This window comes from Monodelphis domestica, chromosome 4 (assembly GCF_027887165.1).
Source record: "Monodelphis domestica isolate mMonDom1 chromosome 4, mMonDom1.pri, whole genome shotgun sequence".
Lineage (NCBI taxonomy): Eukaryota > Metazoa > Chordata > Mammalia > Didelphimorphia > Didelphidae > Monodelphis > Monodelphis domestica.
This window is the reverse complement of record NC_077230.1, coordinates 111,085,622-111,108,735: the sequence shown is the minus strand read 5'-3', so window position 1 is coordinate 111,108,735 and position 23,114 is coordinate 111,085,622. Positions and strand designations below refer to the sequence as shown.

Genomic DNA, 23,114 nt, shown 5'->3' with positions numbered 1-23,114 from the left:
CACAATTTAATGGGGGGAGAAGACAAATAAAAAAGTTGGAAAGGAGGTGGAAGAGGTTCAGCACTCAGGACATGATGAAATCCTGCAGCCAGGGTGGGAAATCATCTTGGGAGATATGAGTTTCAGAATGATTTCATCTTGCAAACTGATGAGATTCTGGAGATGAAGAAGTTCAGGGAAGAAGGTAAGTGGGAAATGATAAGGAAAATGCTCCGAGTACTCTTTTCAAATGGTGGCAGATTTGGGAGGAGCTCTACAATATCGACCATCCATCTTCTCTGATCAGAGGGCAGAAGGGATCCCAAGGACAGGGCTGCTGAGGAGGTGTTGAGTTCTCTATCCTGGTTCTCCTCCTACCTGCCTGATCACTCCTTTTCACTCTTTTGTTGGATCTTCATCTAGGCTATAGCTACTAATCACAGGTGTCCCAGAGGGCTCTGCTCTGGATCTTTTTCTCTTCTCTCTATTATTTCACTTGATGTTGTCAGATGGCATGGATTCAATTATTATTCCTTTGCTGATGATTCTCAAATCTTCTTATCTAGCCTTACCTTTTCTACTGACCTCTGACATCTTGCATCCCTAACTGCCCAACAGACATTTAAATAGATAGATACATTGTTTTGTGCCCATCATCAGCTTCTGCCTCAGTCTTTGTCCAGAGTTTCTATAATAGCAAGCCATGCCTGCATCAGAGAAGTGCTTCTCTTTGCTTCCTTGATACTATTTAATCATTAATAATGGCCCTGAAGTATAAGAATAGTGATGCTGGTAGCTCTGTGAAGTGACTAGGTATGTTTGTATAAGAAATACTTACTAAACAATGGAGTTTGCTATTATGTGTGATTTTCAACTTATGCAAAGGATCTTGGAAAGTACTGTTTGCAAAAAATGAAGTCTTACTGTATTTCCAGCACATGGCAAATTGCCTAGTAAATGCTTAATAAATGGTTTTTGATGTATTTAACTGTTGGTTTTCTAATTATGTTTCATATTATATTAAAAAGCATTGGGGCACGGTGTCAGAAGACCTAACAAGTTATAATTATATCTCTGATACTTCATACTTTGTGACTTTAGGTGAGTTATTTTACAATGATTTAAGTCTAATCTGTCTTGTCTGAAATTTAAGTATGCTTGTATTATTTATTTGCCTGGGCTCTGGTGAGGAAAGCACATTATAAACCATAAAATGGCATGTATATTAGGAAGCTATTATTATTTCCTGAAATATGGAATCACTAGTATTATCTTTATACAGGTAGGTCAATATTTTAGGTTAGTAATTTCTTTCAATTATAACTGGCTTTTAATTCTACTTCTGAAATTCACTAGTAAAGCTATTTTTAATCTTTTAAAAAACCTTTTTACAAATTTATTTAAAAATAGGGTGTAATTATTTAAAAATGAAAATGCTTTAATACTAACCTTTAATATCTCTATGTACAATCATATTACTGTGCAAATAGTGAACTCCTTCCAGAATCTGTCGGGTGTATTTTCTGGTCACATTCTCAGTAAGAGCTCCATATGCTTTTAACTGGTCCTTAATTGAACCCTATGTTGAAAGGGGGGGGGGGGGGGGGAAAGAGAAGAAAAATAACATGACATCATTAAGAAGAATAGTACTGTTCTAAAATTGGAAATAAAAATCTTTTAAGATATCCTTTTAAAAAATATTCTCATTTGTAACTAAGAATCTCAACCTGGGAGGACAAGAATGAATTTAAAGGGTAAGAGTCAGATAATGGGACTATTCAACGTACACTACAATTTAGCTTAATAAATCCATTTCAAAACTTCCTGAATGTTCTATACCAAATAGTAAGAGTTGGTATAAACAACAGAAAAATAAATTTTTTCACTAGTGCCTTTATTTCCCCCCCCCCCCCACATTCCCCTCTGTCACCTCCTTTTCCTTATATTCCCATGTCTTTCTTATTCCTTTCATTGCATAGTTTCTCTCTTGCCTCTAAATCATATTCTGATTATGGCTCTACTTTCCTTCTCAAGACAGTTCATTCCATAATCCCATTGGTAATTTCACTTAATCTAAGGCTGTTTCCAAGTCTACAAAATCAACATGATAATATTTGTATCGCTATACTAGAAATACTATATAAAAGTAGTACTATATGTACTATATAAATGTAAACTGCTATTATAAGCTTATATAGATGAAATAAAATGACATTACTTAATTACTATAAATCAATGTCCATTTATGATATCAGTTTTAACTAAAGATTTGTCTTTTAACTGTGAATTATTTCTATCTAAGGTGTTAGATTAATTAACCAACTAAGAAAATATTAATAATGTCAATTCTTCTGCTCTAAAGGTCAAACTGTGAACCTATACCAGTATCAAGAAACTTGAATCAAAAACTTAACCTGTAAAGATATATAAATCAAGCCCTTTCATAAGATAGAAGCTATTTATTAAATGACAATATATTAAACAGAATCCTGAAAAGCATTACTATTACAATAGTATAAACTATGAAAAATATGCAGATAGATCAAAGTCTGAAAAATAAAATTTCTATCATCTGTCCTCTCATCCTGCATATTCTTTTATATTTTTTTCCAATTACATGTAAAAACATTTTTTAATATTCATTTAAAAAATTTGAGTTTCAAATTCTCTCTCTCCCTCCTCTCATTCTTTCCTGAGAAGGCAAGTAATTTGATATAGACAATACATGTGGAATCATGGACAACATTTCTTCATGTTGTGAAAGAGAACACAGACCAAACCAAACCAAACAAAAATAAAATATTCCAAACCAAGAAAAATAAAGATAAAAAACTATCCTTTGATCTGCAACCAAACTCTATTAGTTCTTTTTCTGGAGGCAGATAGCTTTTTCTATCATAAGTCATTTGGAATTGTCTTGGATCATTATATTGCTGTGAATATTGCTGTTACTGTATATAGTGTTCTGATTCTGCTCACTTCACTTTGTATCAGTTTACAGAAGTCTTTTCAGGTTTTCCTGAAAACCTCTTGCTCGTCATTTTTTTATAGCACAGTAGCATTCCATCACAATCATATGCCATAACTTATTCAGCCTTTCTCAAATTTACATGTATCCCTTCACTTTCCAATTCTTTGCTACTACAAAAAGAACCACTATAAATATTTTTGTACACATAAGTCCTTTCCCTTTTTCTTCCTCTTTGGGATACAGACATAGTACTGGTATTTCTGGGTCAAGGAGTATAGTTCCCATTTATTCTCCAGAATGGCTAGAGAAGTTGATAACTACAACAACAGTTGCCTCAATTTTTCTGCATTCCCTTCAATATTTCTCATTTCCCTCCTTTTATGTCATGTTAGCTAATAAGATAGCTGTGAAGTGGTACCTCAAAATTGTTTTAGTTTACATTTCTTTAAAAGTGATTTGGCATTTTTTTCATATTAATGTAGATAGGTTTGATTTTTTTCTTCTGAGAATTGCCTGTTCATATCCTTTGTTCATTTATCAAGTGGAGGATGACTTGTGTTCTTATAAATTTGATTCAGTTCTCTTTATATTTGAGAAATGAGACCTTTATCAGAGAGATTTGCTGCAAAATCCACCCCCCACTCCCAGTTTCCTGCTTTCCTTCCAGTCCTGGTTGCACTGAATTTGTTTGTTCAAAACCTTTTTTAACCTAATGGACTTGTATTGTTCTCTATTTCTTTTTTTGTATAAATTCTTCCCTTATCCATACATCTGACATGTAAGATATCTCATGCTTGCCTAATTTCCTCTTCATTAGTTCTTTTCATTTTTGAAAATGGTAATTTGGTTTCCCTCTTTCTTTTTTAAAAATCAAATTAATCAATGGTTTATTTATTTTATGTTTTCATAAAACCAGTTATGAGTTATTCTCTTTTTGTTAGTTAATGATTTTTTTACTTTCAATTTTATTCATCTCTCCTTTGATTTTTGGGATTTCTAATTTGGTATTTAATTTTAATTGGGGACTTCTCTTTGCCCCCTAATTTTTTTGTTAAATGTCCAATTCATTGATTTATTCTTTTCTTTATTTTATTGATTTAAGTGTTAAGAGATATAAATTTTCTTCTGAAGTACTGCTCTGGACGCATCCTATAAATTCTGATATGTTGTCTCATTGTTGTTATTTTCTTTAATGAAATTGCTGTTTCAGATTTGTTCTTTTACTCATTAATTCTTTAGGATTAGATTTAGTTTCCTTTAGTTACCTTAAAATCTATGTTTTCATGCTCCTTTAGTAATTTTTATTGCATTATGGTCCCAAAAGGGCATATTTAATATTTCTGTTTCCCTGTATTTGGTTGTGAGGTTTTTAATGTTCTAATACATGGTCAATTTTTATGCCATGTACTACAGAGAAAAAGGTGTATTTCTATTTTCATTCAGTTTTCTACAAAGATCTATCAAATATAAATTTTCTAAAATTCTATTCCTTTTCTTAACTTCTTTTTTTGGTTAGAGATATCTAATTCTGAGAGAGGAAAGTTGAAGTCTCTCACTAGTATAGTGTTTTGGTTTTTTTTAAACCCTTACCTTCCATCTTAGAATAAACACTTTCAAGGTTTCAAGGCAGAAGAGCAGTAAAGGCTAGGCAATGGGGGTCAAGTGATTTGCCCAGGGTCATACAGCTGGGAAATGTCTGAGGTCATATTTGAACCTGGGACCTCTGATCTCTAGACCTGGCTCCTCTAACTCATATAACTTTTCCTTTTAGCTTGTATACTTTCCTAAGTTTTCTTTAATTGTCACTATAGTATCCATTTATTTGCAAAAGCATTAGTTAGGTTCTAAAACATTTGTATGCTCTTTCTTTGAGAACATACCTTGAATAACAAATATTTTCTTAAAAAATTGATTAACTCACCCCTGGCATATATTCCATAAATATGGAAAGTGTTCTTTCCTGGGGATCCCGTAAGCAGCCATAATACTGAACAATTCTCTCATGCAGCAGGTTTTTCAACAACTGAATTTCACACTCAAGTGCATTTACTTCCTGAAGCACAGAATTTATAGTAAAGTTTACAAAATGCCTAGAACAATTATAGTTAAAAGATGTGGCATGACTCACCTTGATAAACCAAATAAAATAGTATGCTCTAAAATTATTTCACAAAATCCATTGGAAAATAGTATACTATAAAATACCAATAAACAATATGGATTTGAGAGCAGAAACTATATTAATAGTTAAAACTATGTTGGTTTAGATTTTTTACCTGTTTTACTAATATTTTGAAAAAGAAAATTTCCATCATAAAATTCTTAGAATGATCACTGAATACTATTTATTTATACCAAAACTATTCAACAAAGAATTAAAATAATTTATGTTAAGGAAAGTAGAAAATATGACTGCATATAATGTTTAATTCACTAAAAATGTGTCAATGTAATTATAGTTTATATGATGGTTCTTACCTTGCTAGTCTCTGGACTATCAGGGTCAAATTGAACTTGCTTAACTGCCAGCTCTCTTCCTGTATCAACATCATAGCATAAATATACTCTACCAAAAGCTCCCTGTCCAAGCAATTTGCCCAGTCTCCAGTTGGTTGGTGCTCTTGGTGCTAAAAAATAGATCATTTACTTAGTATGATAGGTAAAATCATAAACAATAAAAAAATCAAATGAGTGGGGACATTAAAATTAAATTAATATGTTAAACTATTTAAGAAAGACTTGAGAGGGCATATTTTGGTTACCAGCATTCAGAGAATTTGTGAAGACTTCTAAAAACAAGACACGTACTCTTTTATTTCTCCTTTAGGAAATGTTGATGTTAGGTTAGCTATCTGTTGGTATGTCCAGAAAATGGAGCTAAAAATTTTAGAGTTGACTTTAAGAAATTCTGCAAGACTATTAAACAAATTGAATTTTCTCATTAAAATAAAAGAGAGGGGGTAGCTGGGTAGCTAAGTAGAGTGAGAGCCATGCCCAAAGTAACTGAGAATGACACCATGCTGATGCTCCAGTCTTCCACTATAAGTGAGACTAAATTCTTTGCCTCAGGTCAGGAACATAGAGCTTTGAGGGCAGCAGTTTCATCAAAGTTATTGGTAAATTTTTTGGTGTATCAATTACTACTACTTACAGCGGCTAGGTGGGCTTATGTCCATTACAGTCAGAGTGGGATTCTCTATGTCACTTCCTCTTCTCATTCGGCTATCCTCATACTCTGGAGTAAAGATGCTGCTTCCACTACTGGTACTTAATGAACAATCAGTAGGACTGAAACTGACTGGAGAACGGAAGCTGTTTCCTTGAGTCCTTCTAGCCCTTGGAAAAGTCTTGCGACCTATAAAATAAATTGCAAAATTACATTAACATTTATTAAATGGTGCTAGATTCAAATCACTGAAAATTTGTTATCCAGGGAATAATACAAGTTTATTTTGTATCCAAATTAAATAATATTCATATTAACAGTCATATAATTGCATTCCATTAGGTTTATTATACTATTTTTAGTCAATGAATTAATTCAAAGTTATATATATATTTGTGGCTTAGAATACTATAAAACAAAAATAAGGAAACCAGGGAAGAGAATAGGTGGAAGTAGAAATAGATGAGATGAATGGACATGCAATAGAAACCAAAGACTACTGTGAGATAAGAATGGCTTTTGTTAAGAAGAGATTGCTTTGTAGATTTCATTTTCTTTTAAGCTGTTAGTTATTTTTTTTGTTTTGGGAGTATGTCATAAAACCAAATGCCCAGGAACTAATATTATTTGTAAAAAATAAATTTTTATGAAAAACAAGAAACTAGCAAGAGAGAACATCTGGGAGAATGTTATTCTATTTGAATAATTATAAGTAATGAATCTAGAAAAAATTTCAATATTAAAATGAAAGAAACATTTACTTAAATATTTTTAAGATTAGCTTTAATTTTGGGAAGAAGGAATTTCCAGTAGCATTAAAAATGAAATTTTATTATAGATTCTGAATCAAAAATACAAGAAACTTACCATCATTATAGTCTGAGTGGTGATATGATACATGATACCTTCTTGGATAAGTACCCCCTTTTCCAAATTTCTCAAAGATAGGGTTATCATAGTCTGAGAGAAAAAGAAAAATATTGGTATAATGCACCATAATCTTTAAAACAACAACCTAAAAACTCATATCTAACAGAGTATGTTCCTTTTACCTTACAAAACAATACAAAAATCTCTACAATTAAATCAATTTACCTTGGACATTTTCTAGTCATACACATAACACACACATACACAATCTAGATATTAAAAATTAGTACAATATATAACTCAAGAATTCTTTCTCTATAGATAAGGGTAGAAAAGTATCCTAATTTGTCAACGGTCCTTTTCCCCATAAATCTCATAGGTAGGCATTTATAAACTGTCTTCCATTGACAAAAAGCATGACTCTTTTCCATTTACATAAAAAGCCAGTCTAAATATAAAGTAAAATCAGTTTTAATATCTGGAATCTGTATAGTCTCACCTGTGAATTCCTGATGATTATCTGGATAGCTCTGAGCTCTTGGCATTCGAGTTTTGGGATAGCTGTCACTATAAATATAAAATGTTATGGTGAATATAAAAACAATGAAAAATTAGTAATGGTAAGCATAGATTTTAATAAGCAATATTATAATCTAAAATATTAAAATTATTGAAATTTCCCCTGAAATTCTACTCATAAACTTTCTGTGTATAGAAGCGAACGCACTGGGATGGGGAGCAGAGATGGAGTACCCTAATAGCCAAGGCTATGTCTATAAAATAACATAAGGTGAGAAAAAAATCAATTAATAAAGCTAGCTAGCATTACACAGAAAAACAAACGACTTGACTGTTTTGCTATGTACTTAACAAACCAGTTATATGTTAACAACTACAGATTTCATGTACTTAGATACCTGAAAATTAAGTATGTATCAGAATTTGACACCCATGGCCATGACATATCTATCTTAACGTGTTACTTTTATAAATTAACTTCAGAAGGTTCAAGGGGCTGTAGATCCCCCCCAATATTATTACTCTCCACTCTTATGAAGTATGTATGCAGTAGTATGTAGTAGAATGTATGCCATAAAAATTACTTCTATGAAACCAAGAGAGGGAGTACTTGTACTAAAAATCTCAGCAGCAACTGGTCTATCTGAGGTCAAAAAGAGATCAGCCATTTCATAAAGATAAATTCTATAGAAGGTAAATGTATTTAATGAAACTTTAAAACTTCAAAGTCCACACATCAAGCATCCTTTAAGCAGGGCTACAAATGATTTCTAAAATGGTACCAAAAGCAGATTCTGGATAATTAAACTCAAATAAAACATTTAGTAATGTAGTAATTTAGCTGTGTATAAGGCACTGTGCTAGGTGCTGAGATTAGAATAGAAAAAAAAATAGTCATTGCTCTCAAGGTACTTGTGTACATTATTTTGGGAAGATATATCTTATCCACAAATAAGTATAGTATGAAAAAAACTGAACAGGCAGAGAGTCAGTTGGTGATACCCAAGCAGAGCCTTGAAGATAAGAATTCAAAAAAGCAGTTATGAGAAGTACATCCAGGGGAGAGAAGTGGCCTGTGTCTGAGAAAAGGCTAATGGTCTAATTTGGCTGGAATATAGAGTTCCTGTAGGGGAATAGAATAAAATCAGGCTGCAAATGCAGATTAGAACCAAATGCTAGAAGGCCTTAAATGGTAGGCTAAAGAGTTTGTGTTTTGTCCCTTAGGCATAGATGAACTATTTAAGGTTTTTGAGGTTGGGAAAGAATATGGGCAAACATGCCTCAGAAAGATTATTCTAGAAGCTGTGGGAGGAGGATGGATGATAAAATCAAAAAGCTGAAAAGAAAATCAATTAGAAAGTTAATATAAATAGTACAGGAGAGAAGTAATTAAAGCTCAAGCTAGGGTAATAGCAAAACGTAGGGAGAGCAGGGGATAGATATATTAAATATCTACTGACTGACTGACTGTTGCAAGAAACTATATGAGAAACAGAATCCACAAGATTTGACAACTGGCGTGGAAACTGGGGCTAGGGAAAAGAGAAGGAAAAGGAAAGAGTCAAGAATGAAGACAAATCTAGGTGACTAGAAGGATTTAGACAAGTAAGTTTAGATGAGTTTGAGATGTCAGCAGAATATCCAGGTGGAGATGTATGTCCAATAGACAGCTAGTGATGTGGGATTAGAAGACAGGAAATTTATGCCTGGATATTGTTAAAAAAAAAAAAAAGGAGGCTTCCTTCTTTTAATAATGAAAGGAGATTGGTTGGTTTGTCTCACTGGTTAGGATGTTAAAATATATGCAACGTACATTCAAACATTCATACATGAATAATTAATAAATACAAGGTAATTTGAGGAAGAAGCCAATACTAACAATTGGGGAAGAGGAAAAGGATTGGGATAGGATAGGCTGAATGGAGAAGGTGGTACTTGAGTTGAGTCTTAGAAGACGAAAAAGATTCAGAAAGGTGGCAATGAGAAAGGAGTGCATTTCAAGCAAGTGGGATGGTTTCTGTAAATGCAGAGGTGGATGATGGAATGCTGAATTCCAACATTAACTGATATCAAATTTGGTTGGAATGTAAAGCATGTGAAAGAGTAATATGAAATAAGGATGAAAAGAAATGTCAAATTGTGGAGGGTTTACATGCTGGGTTGAGGAGATTGTAATTTATACTGCCAGTAAACACTGAGCTACTGGAGATTTTTAAGCTGGGGAGTAAGATGGGCAGGCTGGAATATTAGAAAGAATATTTTGGAAGCATGTAGAATATTAATTAGAAAGAGAAGATACTGGAACAAGGAAGATCAATTAGGATATTACCACAATAGTCTAAGACAGCTGTTCTCAACCTCTCAATTTGTAGCAATGAGAATACATAATGCATATCAGGTATTTACATTCCGAATCATAACTGTAGCAAAATTACAGTTTTGAAGTAGCCACCAAAATAATTTTTTGGTTTGGGGTCACCACAACATGAAGAACTGTACTGCGGGGTCACGGCATTAGAAAGGTTGAGATGCACTGCTCTAAGAGGTGATTAGAGCCTAAAGTCAGTGGTGGTAATGAGACATTTAAGAAATACTATGAACTGATAGAATTGAACAACTGGCTGGATGCTATAAGTGAAGGAGAAGGAAGCTAAGTGGACAACTCCAAGGCTACAAACTTGGGTGCCTGGGGGAGACGGTGGTGCCAACAAAATAAAGTAATATGGAAGAAGGGGGCATTTAGTTTTGGAATTTAGTTTGAGATACTTATGGAACATCGAAGTGTAGATATACAGAAGGCAACTGGTGACACATGGGACTAGACTGTTGACAAGAGATTATAGTTGTACAAACTGGTTTAAGAGTTATCTACCTGAGGATGACATCATAAAATTACTGTTCCCACCCTTTCCTCCTCTTTACTGCTAAGTAACTTAAAATCATTTCCTATATTTGATGCTTCTGTTTCACGTCCTCCTTGTATTTACTCCTTACAATCTGGCTTTTGCTCTCAATGCTCTGCTAATACTACTCTGACCTAATTACCAATCTAATGGCTTGCTTTGTTAAGTTCACAAAATGTGTGACACCATTCACCATTTCCCCTCCCTACTATATTATTTGTTCTCTCCCATCCTTTTTGTTTCCAGATAGTAGGTTTCCCCCAAGATTCTGTCCTTGGTTCTATTTACTTTATTTCCCTTAGAAATTAAATTCATTTCCATGGTTTTGATTACCATCTCTACGCATATAGTTACTAAATAGATATCTTTACTTTAGATATCTTATCAAGGTCCAAATATGCCCTTCAAAATCTCTATAAGATATGTCCTCTTGGACATATTTCCAGTTTCCATTTCTAAGAAGTGAGCATTAATAAAAATAAGTTCATCTTTTACTTGAACCTGATCTTCCCTTTGAACTCATCGTTTCTGACAGATTTAACCTCCCTATATTCTTCACCTTGATAGGATTTCTTAACTTTCCTCTCTCAAATACCAGCTACTGAATTGTGCCAATTGAACTGTGATGTCTGTTAACATCTCTCAAATCCACTTCTTTATACTACCACTCTAACTCTATTAAAGGCATATCATTATCACCTATGTAGACTACTATACCTTCCCATCAGGTGCTTATGGTCTTATTCACTCCCACTACCAAGTCATCCTTCATACTATTGCCACAATAACCTTTCTTATGATGCATAGTAGGACTGTTTATATTCAGTTCATATCACCAGTTGGAGCTTATATTGGTATATGGTATGAAGTATTGATCTAAACCTAAATTCTGCTTTTCAATCTCCCCAGAAGCAAAGAGGCTAAGAACAGTACTTACTCCACTAGTTAAAGGTCTATGGGTTTACTAAATACTAGACTAAGTCTTCTAAGACTAATTTTGTGTATTTCATTTATTTTATTGGTCAACCTCTCTATTTTTGAAACAGTACCAAATTGTTTTGATGATATTAAATAGTGCAATTTAAGATCTGGTATGGATAGGTCCCATTCCTTCCAACTTTTTTCATTCTTTCCCCTTTGAGATCCTTAATATCTTTTGTTCTTCCAGACGAACTGTTGTTATTTCCTGGTTCTATAAAGTAATACTTTTTTAGCTTAAGTGGTATGGCACTAAGAAAATTAATTAGGTAATATTGTAATTTCTATCATATTGGCTTGACATACCCATGAAAATAAATTATCTCTCCAATTAGTTTGGTCTTCTTTCTTATGCTTATGATTTGGTGTAACTACACTGAACTTACAGTCAAAAGACCTGAATTTGAATTCTACCACAAAAACTTCCAGTTATGTGACAAGTGGCAAGTCACTGTTAACCTCTTAGAATCAGTTACCTCAGCTGTAAAATATTTCATCTCTCCCTGACTTATTCTGAACACAGAAGATGCTTACTGTTTGTGGATTTGCATTTATTGATGAATTAAGATTTAAAATTATTCCTTTAATTTTTGTAGAAATAATTTAAGAGGGGGCAGCTGGGTAGCTCACTGAGTGAGAGCCAGGCCTAGAGATAGGAGGTCCTAGGTTCAAATTTGGCCTCAGACACTTCTCAGCTGTGTGACCGTGGGCAAGTCACTTAACACCCATTGCCTAGCCCTTACAACTCTTCTGCCTTAGAACCAATACACAATATTGATTCTAAGATGGAAGGTAAGGGTTTAAAAAAATAATTTAAGAAACACTCCTTTGTAAAACTATTGTGTCTTACAAAATAAATAATAACTGAGGATGTTATAAATTGTGCTTCTACCCAAAGCCCCTTACCTTTTAAAAATGCACTGTATAAATTTTTTCTTGAATTCAGTGCCAGTAAAAGGTCTGTCTCTTTAGATGAACTTTTGTGTTTTCCTCTTTGCCTAAACTTCCAGGAACCCAGCTAAATGGATATTAACTACTCACCTGTGTTGATCAGCAACACTGATTCTCTGCTCCTTTTAACTAATTTCTGTTCCATTTATTGGTAATTGTTCCATCTTAAAATGTTAATTTTATATGCAAAAGCTACAAAACTATATAATTTTAAAAGAGTATATAAAAAACTGAAACAAGAAAATAAATCTGCTTCAGTTCTCAGTTTAAGTTGCTTTAAACACGTTATCTGGGTACACAAGAAATAACAAGGTATTTGTTTAGGGTTGAAAGGAATATATGATGATATAGAGGTCAATAAAACCATAAAACAATAAAAACAAAACAAAACAAACCCCTTTACCTTCCATCTTAGAATCAATATTGTATATTGGTTCTGAGGCAGAAGAATGGTACAGGTTAGGCAAAGAGGGTTAAGAGTCCAGCCCAGGGTCACACAGCTAGGGCTGAGGCCATATTTGAACCCAGGACTTCCAGTCTCTATGCCTGGCTCTCAAAACATGAAGTCACCTAGCTGCCCCTTGTCCAACAATTTTTACAGAGGAAGACCCAAAGAACACAAGTGACTTGCTAAAGTTTAGCATAAGAATATATTATTCTCCTTTACTGTCACTGCCACCCATATCTCTCTGAATATCCATCACAAATAAACACTTAGGTGCCTTACCCATCCAGAGGGCTATCAAGGGATGGACAGCTTCCTGAGCCAGAATTTTCAGGACTGCTCAATGAGAGTGGATCCAACATCTAGAAATGGAATATCATGATAATGTTGAAGAAAAATTTCTAGAGGTTATATGTTTAAAACAAGTTTTTTGAGGTAAGTAAGCCACCACTTTTAAGCTTTCATAAAGGGAAGCATTCTACATTTATATTCCAAAATGGCAATATTTTAAAAATACTAATAAAAACATTTAAAGCAGCTGAAAACTAGAATTATCTTCTTTTTTTCTCTCTAATCACAAATAAAACTATTGATAAGCTTAGAATTAATAAAGAGATAGGTTTTTCAGGTGAAAAACAATGATAAACTACATTTTTCTATACAAAAACAAACACCTGTACATAATGCAAGTTTAAACAAGACACTAGTCCAACTTAATGAACAATAGGGGTTTCTCTGTATTTTTGTTATTCCATCTTCCAGAGCAGAAATGTACTATAGATTATATTGTACTGGTCAAAATAAGATATACTCCAAGTACCTGGCAAGCCTTTATTAATAAAGACTCAATGATTTTGACAGTCCCTCCCCCTCCAAATTACGTCATTAATTTACTTACTTGGTCCATGCTTTCTGGAATAAACTCTCCTTCACTGTTGATACTAGTAAATGACCCATTTCTGGCAACCTGATGTAGTTCATCTGGAATGTATCCAGGGGGAGGTGAACTTCTATCTCTGGTAATAGGACCTTTAAAAAAAATCATTAAAATACTGAAAATATATATGTATATAAAATATATATTATATATCAGTAAGTTTATATATTTTTTTCAAAATCTGAACATAGATTTTTGAAGCACAACTTGAACAGTTTAATTATCTTATACTACATAGATTCTTTATTCCTTAAATCCTTACATTTTAGAATCAAAACTAAATATTGGGGTTCCAAGGCAGAAGAGTGGTAAGAGTTAGGCAACTGGGATTAAGTGACTTGCCCAAGTGTCACACAGCTGGGAAATATTTGAGCCCAAATTTGAACCCAGGTCCTTCTGTCTCCAGACCACACTATCCAATGAGCTACCTACTTGCTTCCCCTGACCCTATACACACATATATGTATATAGTCATTTGATCCTTGTGACAATTCCTTGATGACTGAGAAAACTAAGGTATACACACATATTAAAAGATCTTTTCATGACCCATTTAAAGGTAAAGCTAGAAATCTGGTCACATTTCCTGAATTAAATTTCATTTGTTTGATTGAGGTCTGTTATTTCATCAGTGTATGGAACTCTCAGTGAGCAAATTCCCTCTACCAACACAGAGCAACAACTTTGTCCTTAAAAAGCTGCCTTGGACACTGGCAGTTAAGTGACTCTTTTGGAGTCACAAAGCCAATATATGTTTGAAGAAGAACTTGAAACTGGATCTTTTCCCTTGTGATTGCAATGCCTCAATATGAGATCAAGACATATTTGCACACAAACTATCATTAATGATTATAATTTTTTTCTGTTCCTTTTTCATTTAATACTCCTAACCCTTTCTAAACAAACAAAAATAACTGACATGTGCCCACAAATGCTACTCAGAATGGAGTTCTAATTGTTAATAAGCAGTAATGACAAGTGCTGTGTACTCACTACAATGGTATGCAATTGTTTTCTACTGTTACTAAAATTTTACTCCATAATTTTCCTTATCACTCTTTGGTGATTAATCTTCACCAGAACTGCCATTTTAACCCATCCCTAATGCTTCTTCCCTTTGTGCACACATTTTTTCTCTTATATGTCTTCTTTGTTCCTTTTCTCAAGTCCCATCATATCAGTTCTTTTATGTTATCTTTAGTAGCTATGGAATCTATAACTATTCATAATTTTACTTTTCTTTCTCTATTAAACCTCTTCTCGAAATTTACTAATTTAAGTCATGAGTTGAGACAATTTTTTAAATATAAGAGTTCACATGTTGATGTCCCATAAATAGTATTACTACTAATTAAAATATTTCTGGGATGTATTCCTTATCTCAACTCCATGTCAATCACCACCCAAAACTGAGATAAAAATAAGCACAATAAATTGAAAGAGCTTTGCAAATCTTTAAGTGATATATGAATGTGAACTATTAATATTGTATTCATCACCATCACTAACATTAATTAATCAATAAATTAGCACTAGACCCTTGAAATTATCTTTTCTTCTTATGATAATTATGCATGCATAAATTGTTTACTATCCATTTATAGGATTTAGTTACTTTAATAGTGGGTAGGAATCATGTTTCTGCTTACTGATATTTAGTTGGCATATATCAGAGCAAACAGGATGCAAATGTACCACATTCAAATAAACTAGAAAGAAACAATTACCTGTAAGTAGCAATTTTTATTTCGTTCTTAACACAAAATGAAAAAAATTAGGTAATTTGCAAATACAAAATTAAGTTCATTGATTAATTTCAATATCTTGAAGTTACTGCTATTTATTTCTTGTTTTAGAAGTAAAACCTCTTCATGCTCTTATACAATTAGAAGTTTTGTCAAATATGAAGATATTAAATTAGCAAAAAACTCCAACAACATTGATTTTTATTAATCTTGTAATACTTGAAATATATATGTATTATTTTTAATTACTTTTTTAAACTTTCCCTTAAGCAGCTAGGTGACAGAGTGGATAGAGTGTCAAGCTTGGAGTCAGAAAGACTTATCTTTTTGAGTTCAAATATGGCCTCAAATACATACTAGCTGGGAGACCCCCCCCTTCTCCCCCCCCCCCCCCCCCCCCCCCCCGGCAAATCACTTAATCCTATTTGCCTCAGTTTCCTTATCTACAAAATGAGCTGGGGAAGAAAATGGCAGACTATTCAAGTATCTTTGCCAAGAACACCCCAAATGGGGTCATGAAGAATCAGACATGGTTGAAAATGACTGAACCACAACAAAAACTTTTTTTTTCCTGTACATGTTCCTTATTCCCCCTACCTCTGGCAATTAAGTCTTGTAACAAAGAAAGAAAGAAGAAAAAAAATCATTCAGAAAACCTAATCAAAACAGTAAGTCTGACAAGTTATGCAATATATTATACACTTATAGTTGCAAAGAAGGGAGGGAGATACATTTTCTCATCACTTCTTTGCACCCAAGCTGGTTGGTTGTTATAATTACACAGAATTCAGGGTTGTTGTTGTTTTTGTTGTTGTTATGAAATATATTCCTAAAAAACTATTGCACACAGAAAGAGGGTTACTATGAAAGGCAATAGAAACAATTAGTAGATTCCTGTTTAGCAAAGCTGGTTTTAGATGATACCTATCTGAAAGTCTGGGGAAAATCCCCAGGAACTATTTTTATTTCTGTACTCGGTAAATCAAAGTTCTTACCTATTACAGGAAGTCGTTTTTTAATCTCTGTTACTTTAAATGGTGTATTGTCCAAATCTTCTAGTGATGGCAGAGGCTCCAAATTGGCAGCCTAATAGTTGAAAAAAAGAAAAATAAATGAAATTTCCCCATATTATTTCTTCAAAGGGAACCCTATTCCCCTCTAAGTATAATTCACTTTTTTGTTATTCTGGGAACTTTTTCATTTTTTGCTCTAATAATGGCAATCTATTCATGGTAAATTATTTGCCTTCTTATCCATGAAGGCTCAAAGAGTACAGTAACTTTCCCCCACATTGTCACTGAAATTATATCACACATGACTACTAAATTAATCTTACAAAAGTAAGTTTTATTAAAGTTATCCTTTGAGGATTACAAAAAAAGGGGTTTTGAAGCATCATCTCTATTTACAGAAATTCTATATGAAGTAGTTTTGTTTTTAATCTAATCCTATTACCTCCAGGATCTCAAATATAAAATCCTCTGTTTTGCTTTTAAAGCCCTTCATATCAATTGTTTCCTCCCCTCTTCCATAAAATCTTTATACACATTGCAGCCTTCTTCTTGTTCTGCAATCTAGTAACAGTGGTCTCCTTGTTGCTGTTTCGTTGCACAAGAAACTCCATTTCTTTACTTTGGGCATTTTTACTGGCTATCTCCCATGCCTGTAACGCTCTCCCAGTATCTCTGTCTCCCGGCTTCTTTGGTTTTCTTCAAATCCAACTAAAATCTCACCTTTTACAGGAAACCCTTCTAGAGCTCCCTTAATTCTAGCACCTTCCCTCTTTTGATTTTCTCCAATTTCTCTTGTCAAATTGCTTGTTTGTACATAGTTTTTTACATACTTTCTCCCTCTCAGACTGAGAGCTCCTTGAGAGCAGAGATTATTTTAAAATTTTGTATCTATTTAACACAGTGCCTGATACTGGTAGTTAATAAATTTTTACTGTCTAAAGTAGATTTTCCATTTACTCCTAGATAATGGTCCTCCTACATTTAATAGGATAATAATCATCACCAGGACTTCATTGACCAGGTAATATAAATTTTTGGCCATAGAAATCCACAATAACTATTAAGTAGATGTGGAAGTACCACTGACTGATCCTTCAATTATTTAAGTAAAAATGTTAACATGTGGATAGCTTACATTAATATAGCATTTGGTTTACAAAATGCTTTACATACCCTATCTTATTTCATGACACAGTACATCAGTGAAGTAATGAATACAACTGGTATTACCTCCATTTCATAGGTAAGGGAAGTGACTCCCTGAGAAATTATTTCAGTAAGTTCACAGAGCGAACAAGTAGCAGAGTTAGAACTTAAACTATACTCTTTTGACTCCAAATCTAGAAATCATATTTCTTCTCCAATATATTCACATAACAGCAATTTGGAACACCCTTCAACATCTATATATGCCTCATCAAATTTTTCAATCTTATTTCATTTTGTCTGTTTCTTAATTACTCTTAAGAAAAAAAAAAGACTCATGTTTAAAATATTTTACTCTTTAATTTTGGCTACATACATGCATTAGAAATTGGATATATATATAATTATAAAAGTTGAACTTACTACAACAAATTTATATTTTGTAAAGGATATTTTTACATAATTTTATATAATTCATATTATAAAGTTCACGTTATATTATAGATGTAATCATTAATTGTGTAGTACCTGTCTTAACTATATATCATGGGCAGCACTTCATTGAAACTGACTGTGAGGGGGCAGCTAGGTGACTCAGTGGATTGAGGGTCAGGTCTGGAGATGGGAGGTCCTGGGTTCAAACTGATCTCATACATTTCCTAGCTATATGACCCTGGGCAAGTTATTTAACCCCCATTGCCTAGTCCTTACGATTCTTCTGCCTTGGAAGCAATACACATTATTGACTCTAAGACAAAAGGTAATGATTAAAAAAAAATAAAATTGACTATGAAGTCATAAAATGAAATATGCAAATACACACCTGTATATGACCATGTGTTACAAGTAATATCTTGAGACTTTTCATGTGGATGCTGCGATCTAATAGTTCTACAGCTTTGTCCAAATCATCCTGTGTAGTTAATGGAATCACCAGCTAGACAAAGTTTAAATAAAAAATGTTTTGATTAGGAATAGAGAGGTTACCATGATGCTTCTACAGAGTGGCATGTGTGGCAGGTCAATCCATCTGACTGGTAGGTTGCCATACTGAGCCATAGTTCTAATTTTTTTATGCTTTCAATCCATTAACAAGAATTTATTAAACATCTAGTTGGTACTAGGCACTGAGGATACAAGGACAAAGAGTGAAATAATTCTTTTAAATTGAATTTTGCCAATACAGTGTATTTAGTATAAAAATAAAGTAGAAAATCTAGATACTTCTGATATTTTTAAACAACTTCCCAAATTTAATTATATGAGTCTGGAAAAATAGTTACCATGATAATCTGACTTACTACTCACTTTCAATTTTGGCAGAAAACATAGTCAAACTTAATTACCTGGAGATATATCTTTATGTGACCTTATTACATTTTTATTATTGATTATGCTTATAATTTTTCTCTACCTATAAGTTTTTATTTAAGAATGATAAACTGTTTAAACAGAACGAATATGACTTTTCTAAATGGAATATTTTCATGATTTCCCTCCCAAATTGTAGTATTTTAAGCAGACATTTTATTAGTTCTGTTGTTTCTTTTGATTTTTTTAAAAAAAATTAATACTTTGATGACATTTAAACAGAAAAAATGTCCAAAAAAAAAAGGCAAAGACTTTGTGCAGTCTTTTCTTCAATGTTTTCATTCAAGACTCACAGAACCATAGATTTAGAGGTGAAAGAGAACTCAGAGGCCATTTAGTCTAATTCTCATATTTTTCCAATGAAGAAACTGAAGCCCAGAGAGGTTAAATGATTTATTCAAGATCACAGAGTAGTAAGCCAGATGAGATTTGAAGCCAGGTCTTTTAAGTTAGTATTCTTTCTAAGATATCATACAGCCTTCAAGAAAGAAGAAATATGAATTATTGACTTCTTCCAAAAACTTATTTGCAATATGTTTATTTCTCTAAGATACTGTTGCTCTTAGAAAAAAAAAACCAAAAACACTAAAGTATAGAAATCAAATACTAATTTAAATGACTCTACTTTAGTTTGCTGACTTGAGTATCTGACAATTCTGGAGAGGTTCCTAGAGTAGTGGTTTGGATAAATGCCCATAATTCTGATGTGGTAGAGTTGGAGGTTTTTTGTTTTTTTTTAATACCTCCTGTATTCTAAGGTCTCCCAGACCTCAGACTATAAATAGAGAATAATCCCTAGCTTAGGAAAATTAATCTAAATAAATCAGAATATTTTTCTTTCTTGCTTGTTGAGAAAATTTCAGTTTCATTCATGAAAACAGGCTTTTCTCTATTATATTGGTATACAACCTGATTAAAAAATACAAGTTCTTTTTGGATAGGAGGCAAAGTGTATCAGCAAATGGAAGTAAGTCTTAAAATACAGAACCGTTTCCTGTTACTCCATAGATAAAAATGAGAGCAATTCACAAAAGAGGTTTTCTAGCCTATTGTCCATGAAAAACTTTCAATAAGGCTACTTACAAGGTCATTAAAAAAAACAATTTAAAAATGTTGAAATTTTCTCAATGTTTGCATGAATTTCTAATTTTAAAATAATATAATGAAATAAAATTAAAAGTAAAACTACTGAATTTAAGAAATAATTTCATGATTAATAATTTATTGATTCAGAAGATATCTCTGGATGTTGCCTTGCCTTATGGTTATCATTATGAATATCAATTAGTCTATACTAGTTCACAATACTAATAAAATGGCAATTTGAGATTAATGGCTGTTTGAATTTAGGATATATGGAAGTATATTTTAGCTTTGGCAGCTCCTAATAGGGAGCTAAGTTTTATTAATGAAAGAATCACATCCACAAACATTCACTCCACTCATTAGTATACTACTAACCTATGACATCAGGGCATGTGATTAATTTATTTTTCTAGTAGGAATGATGATTTTTCCACAATTATACATACATTTACCCAATTTCCCCTCTGGACAAATTACCGACTTTTGTAAAAATCATTAAATGAGCACTTATCAAGTGTTTATTATGGCCAGGCATTTTCTTTTATAATAGGGATACAAAGAAAACCAATGGATCAACTCTTTTCTCTCTTTACAATCTATTATGAGAAAAAAAAATATGTACAGAGTTAACACAAAATAGGTATTTAGTGAAGACATTAGAAGTTGGGGGAAATTAGGCTTAGGTGGTCCTGGTTACATTGGATTTCACCAGATGACACTGTTTTGAATTCTAGCTTTGACACTACCTACTTCTAAGCTATGGGGCCTTGGGCAGGTTACTTTACTCTTCAGTCTTATGTTTAATATTTATAAAATAAGGTTGTAATACTTCCCATTTCCCAAACTGAGGCATAAGGAAAGTGCTCTATAAACTTTAAAGTGTTACATCAATGTAAGGATACTATGGAAAGTCTCTTATACAATTATCCATTTATCCGATAGGAATAGGAGTCATCTGAATGTGACAGAAGGAAATGATCTTAACTCATTTTTTATATCAGATACAGAAATTTGTATATTATATCTCTAATACTTAAGATATACACAAAATATATTTGAATCGCATATTTATATCATAATGTCCCTGGTTAATAATACTGTCAATATTACTGCTTTTTGCTAAATGTAGTTAAATATGTGTTTCCTAGAAGGTTTTATTTATGGTGACATATAAACATTTTAGATTCTCAGGTCATCTTTGAATATGTAATCACTGTGTCTGAATCTAATAAAATAGAGTGGATATCTATGCTATACAATAATTTAAGGAAAGATTAAGTTTTAATATATCTCAAAAGACAATTCTCAAAGAATGGTGAAAAAAAGTCATATGACAAACTTGAGAGTTGTGAAAAATACCAGGTCCTATAGTATTTATTATTTATTGATTGCCAAAAAATGAATCTGAGTGATGGTAGAGCACAACTCAATCCCCGCCCCCCCAATTAACCAATAGGCATTTATTATGTACCTATTATGTGCCAGGCACTATGCTAAGTGTCAGGAATGCAAAGTCAAAAGAAAGTCCTTACTCTTGAGGAAGAGGGGAGACAACATGAAAATAATTATGTATAAACAATGTAGGAATGTATTTTGTTGGATTATTCATTGTTCTTTCTAATACATCCTTTTACTCAATGAAGTAGTTGGTTTCCAGGTCAGGGGTATAATTGCTTGTCCAACAGGGCCTCTTCACTCAAGGCCACAAAAAGATATTAAATATTTTTAGGGAGTTCCCAGTGAGGGAAATTCCTAATGCTTACACTCAAAGGAGATAGGCAATTGCTCTGTCAAAAGCCTTTTTTTCTTTTTTTCCCTCTAGCATCAAGTGACTTGCCTCATACCATCAGCATGTGTCAAAGGCAGGATTAAGCATAATTTAAAATTAAAACTACAACACCAGAGTATTTTCCATGCACATATTAAGATCCTATGCATATATTAAAATCATGAAAGATTCTATGGTAGATATGATAATAGGAATAACTCTGATCAGTTATGTTCTGTGTGCCAACATCAAAAAAGTCATATAAACAAGAAAGTGCAGGTTTGATGAAGATATTCTGCATCATGGAGAAATGTCTCATGCAAAGTCCAAATAGGATTTCTCTATAGATAGTGAGGTTCTTCAGATGGTCATTTATTTGAATGGCATTATGACTGTACCAAACCCCAAAATATTTCAAAGTTTCTTCAGATAGATCCATGACAACTCAAAAGATATTGGGACTTACTTTAGTAACCCACCGGAAAAAGCAACTGGATGAAAAGACAAATTGATGAGGGCATGAAATTGGATGGGAAAGCATTTCCTTACTTCAAGAATTTTCACTAGTTATTTCCTATGCCTGGAATTCTCTCCTTTCTCATGTCTGTTTCTTGGCTTTCTCCACTTAAAATCCCACCTTCAATAAGAAGTCTTTTATAATCCCCCTTAATTCTGATGGCTTCTCTTTGTTGATCATGTCCTATTCATCCTGTATACATATTTTATGTACAGAGTTGTTAGCATGTTTTCTTCTCTATTTGTGTGGGAGATACTTAAGAAGAGGGATTGTCTTTTGCTGTCCTTTGCATCACCAGTGCTTATCATAATGCTTTAGCAATATTAGGTACTTAAACATTTATTGATTGATTTCCTCTGATTATCTAAAGCCCAAATTGAGAAACTGGGCACAATAATAAACTAACATTCTGATCAATGCTATGAATAGAATCTGAAAGTTCCAGTTGTGAGATATATAGACAAATACATCTAGCTATATAAATTCCACTGAATATTGTATTATTATTACTGAAGCTGAATGAGAACTATATATGGAAGATTGTGGAGGTTTATGTAACATGAGAAAGGAAGGAAATAGATTCATAAAATAAATATATAAAATTAATTATCTTCTTGTAATGTTTGTTATTACATGATTTTCACTGCAGGCTTTGCCAAGCTTTTGACAAATCAGAAACATAAAATAAATAAAATATTAAGCAGAGAAAATGTACAAAATTTAACATTGGCTACTTATTCTTCTAACAT

The 23,114-nt window shown here is 32.8% G+C and overlaps 1 protein-coding gene across 1 annotated transcript in view; it reads right to left on the bottom strand.

Moving 5' to 3' along the window:
• MAP3K2 (mitogen-activated protein kinase kinase kinase 2) overlaps positions 1-23,114 on the bottom strand; it is a 107,667-nt gene that overhangs the window by 15,299 nt on the left and 69,254 nt on the right. Inside the window, exons 6-15 of the mRNA XM_007493997.3 lie at positions 18,447-18,560; positions 16,460-16,550; positions 13,681-13,811; positions 13,065-13,144; positions 7,486-7,553; positions 6,984-7,076; positions 6,102-6,305; positions 5,429-5,577; positions 4,872-5,003; positions 1,429-1,558 (exon numbers count right to left, since the gene is read on the bottom strand). Coding sequence (XP_007494059.1) covers positions 1,429-1,558; positions 4,872-5,003; positions 5,429-5,577; positions 6,102-6,305; positions 6,984-7,076; positions 7,486-7,553; positions 13,065-13,144; positions 13,681-13,811; positions 16,460-16,550; positions 18,447-18,560 — 1,192 coding nt within the window. The remainder of the gene's footprint in view (positions 1-1,428; positions 1,559-4,871; positions 5,004-5,428; positions 5,578-6,101; positions 6,306-6,983; positions 7,077-7,485; positions 7,554-13,064; positions 13,145-13,680; positions 13,812-16,459; positions 16,551-18,446; positions 18,561-23,114) is intronic.